General features: G+C 55.5%; 1 protein-coding gene across 2 annotated transcripts in view; it reads left to right on the top strand.

The window, feature by feature from the left end:
• Positions 1-2,045, top strand: part of CTSW (cathepsin W) — a 15,103-nt gene that overhangs the window by 1,508 nt on the left and 11,550 nt on the right. For both annotated transcript variants that reach the window (XM_019523417.1, XM_019523414.1), the window contains exon 3: positions 1,696-1,809. In XM_019523417.1, the coding sequence (XP_019378962.1) occupies positions 1,696-1,809 (114 nt within the window). The remainder of the gene's footprint in view (positions 1-1,695; positions 1,810-2,045) is intronic.

The raw sequence follows: 2,045 nt of genomic DNA, 5'->3' as shown, positions 1-2,045 counted from the left end.
CCAGGGTTGCGCTTGGGATGGGCAGTGGCAGTGTTGAGAGGGGACTACAGGGGTGGGGCTACGGCAAATTATGGGGGGGTGGGCTGCAGCCTCCCCATAGCCCCTTTCCCAGTGCTGCTGCTGCCCAACCCAAACACAGCCCAGTGCAGTCCCAACCCCAGCCCATAGCTGCAGCCCACCCTGCCTGCGCCCCACGCAGATCTGGGAGCACATGCCCCCCCAGGCCGTCCTGGGGTGTGTGCAGTGGCAGAAGCCACCTCCCTCCCCATGCCCCCCAGATAAGCCATGGCTCCATCCTACACTCACCTGGCCCTGGCTGGGCAGCGCTTGCCCCAGCCCAAGCCCCACTCCTCCCTCATTGCAGGGGCCTTGATCTGTGCCCCCATGCCCCTTCCCTCTCCTGTCCCCTTCCACCCCAACAGACTTACCATTTGCACACAGCTCTCCACACTGTATCGGAAATTGGATTGGTATCAGCTGATATGCCTCCTTAAAAATCAGGTATTGGTATCAGCCCCAAAGATCTCTATCAGTGCATCCTGATGTGAGGAGACGCTGAAGACATTAACAGGAGGCAGGGATAGAGATAGAGACAGACAGAGAGAAAGAAGGTAGGTGGATAGACAGAGTATGGGCTGGATAGATGGATGGATAGAGTGTGGGATGGAAAGATGGATGGATGGGTGAATGGATGGATGAATGGACAGACAGGCCTGTTCAGCTTAGAAAAGAGATGCCTGAGGGGAAACATGAGAAGAATTTCCAAAATACTAAATGGCAAAGAGAAAGTCACCAGGGATTTTATTACCATCTGTCTCCCACCAGACAAAAACAAGGGGTCACCACATGAAACAGGCAGGCAGTCAATTTAAAACAAATGCCAGGAAATTCTTTTTGTCCCAGCGTGTCATTAAATTGGGGAATAAGTTGACTCCAGATATGGTGTGGAGCTGAGAGTTTAGCCAGATTCACAAAGGGTGCCTATACAAGTGCAGCAAAACTGCTTTGACGTGCTGTAATTACCATGCTCCAGCAAACTCCAGCATCATGTGTATCAGCATCCCTGCACTGAAAAATGGTGGTGGGGGCACTTTGTTCAATCAGCTTTAGTTAAAGCACCCCGTCACCATTTTTTAGCGTGGGGACGCTGATACACATGACACTCTGGATGCGTTAATTAAAGTGGCTCTTGGAGCTGCTCTAATTAAAGCACCCCCCCTTCTCTCCACTCCTGGAGCACATGTATAAATGCCCAAAGGGATTGGGCACATTCTTGGAGGAAAGGGGCATCAGGAGCTATTGAGCAGGGGAATGAGGGGCTTGGCCTCTGAATCAGAACTTCCTAGACCTTAAATGCTGGAGGCTGCAAGTGAGAGAGGAACGGGGAGTTCCCAGGTCAGACCCAGTTCACTCTTCCTTTCAGCACCTGCTATCTGCCACTGTGTAATGCAAAGACTGAGCAAGAAGGACCTAGGGTCTGACCCAGTCCCTAGCAGCTCTTATGTTCCCCAGACTTTCCAGTAGAAGCCCCCAGGGAGCAGGTGTCCTTGTGAGGAGGCAGGATTCTAGGCCTGGGGTGACTGGAAGCAGGGGCTGAGAGTGGGACTTGGGGAGCTCTCAGGATTGGGAGGTCTTTGGCAGCCTGGTTTGGGCAGGACCCCCTGCCCCTCAATGACCCACCATCTCCCTCTCCAGAGCAGCGCCGGCGGCTGCTGATCTTCAGGCAGAACCTGGCCACTGCCAGGGCCCTGGAGAAAGCTGGGCAGGGCATGGCCCGGTTTGGCATGACTCGCTTCAGCGACCTCACTGGTGAGACCCCACTTCCCGCTACCATCCTTGAACTCCACCCCCTGCCCCCAAGGTCCACACCCTGTGCCCCAAGCCCCGTCTCCTGGCTTCTAGCTGGACCCACAACCCGCAGGCCCCCAAATCCCCCACCAGCCCCCAACCTCCCCAACTTCCCTGGAAGCCCAGCAGCCTGCTTGGCTTCCCCCAGTGACCCCCACAGTTGAGCACTGCCCCTGTAGCCCTGAGGCAGGCACGCA

The sequence above is a fragment of the Gavialis gangeticus genome, unplaced genomic scaffold (genome assembly GCF_001723915.1).
Source record: "Gavialis gangeticus isolate Ggan-Ray unplaced genomic scaffold, GavGan_comp1, whole genome shotgun sequence".
Lineage (NCBI taxonomy): Eukaryota > Metazoa > Chordata > Crocodylia > Gavialidae > Gavialis > Gavialis gangeticus.
Note: the sequence above shows the minus strand (reverse complement) of the source record. Positions and strands in the feature narration are given on the sequence as shown.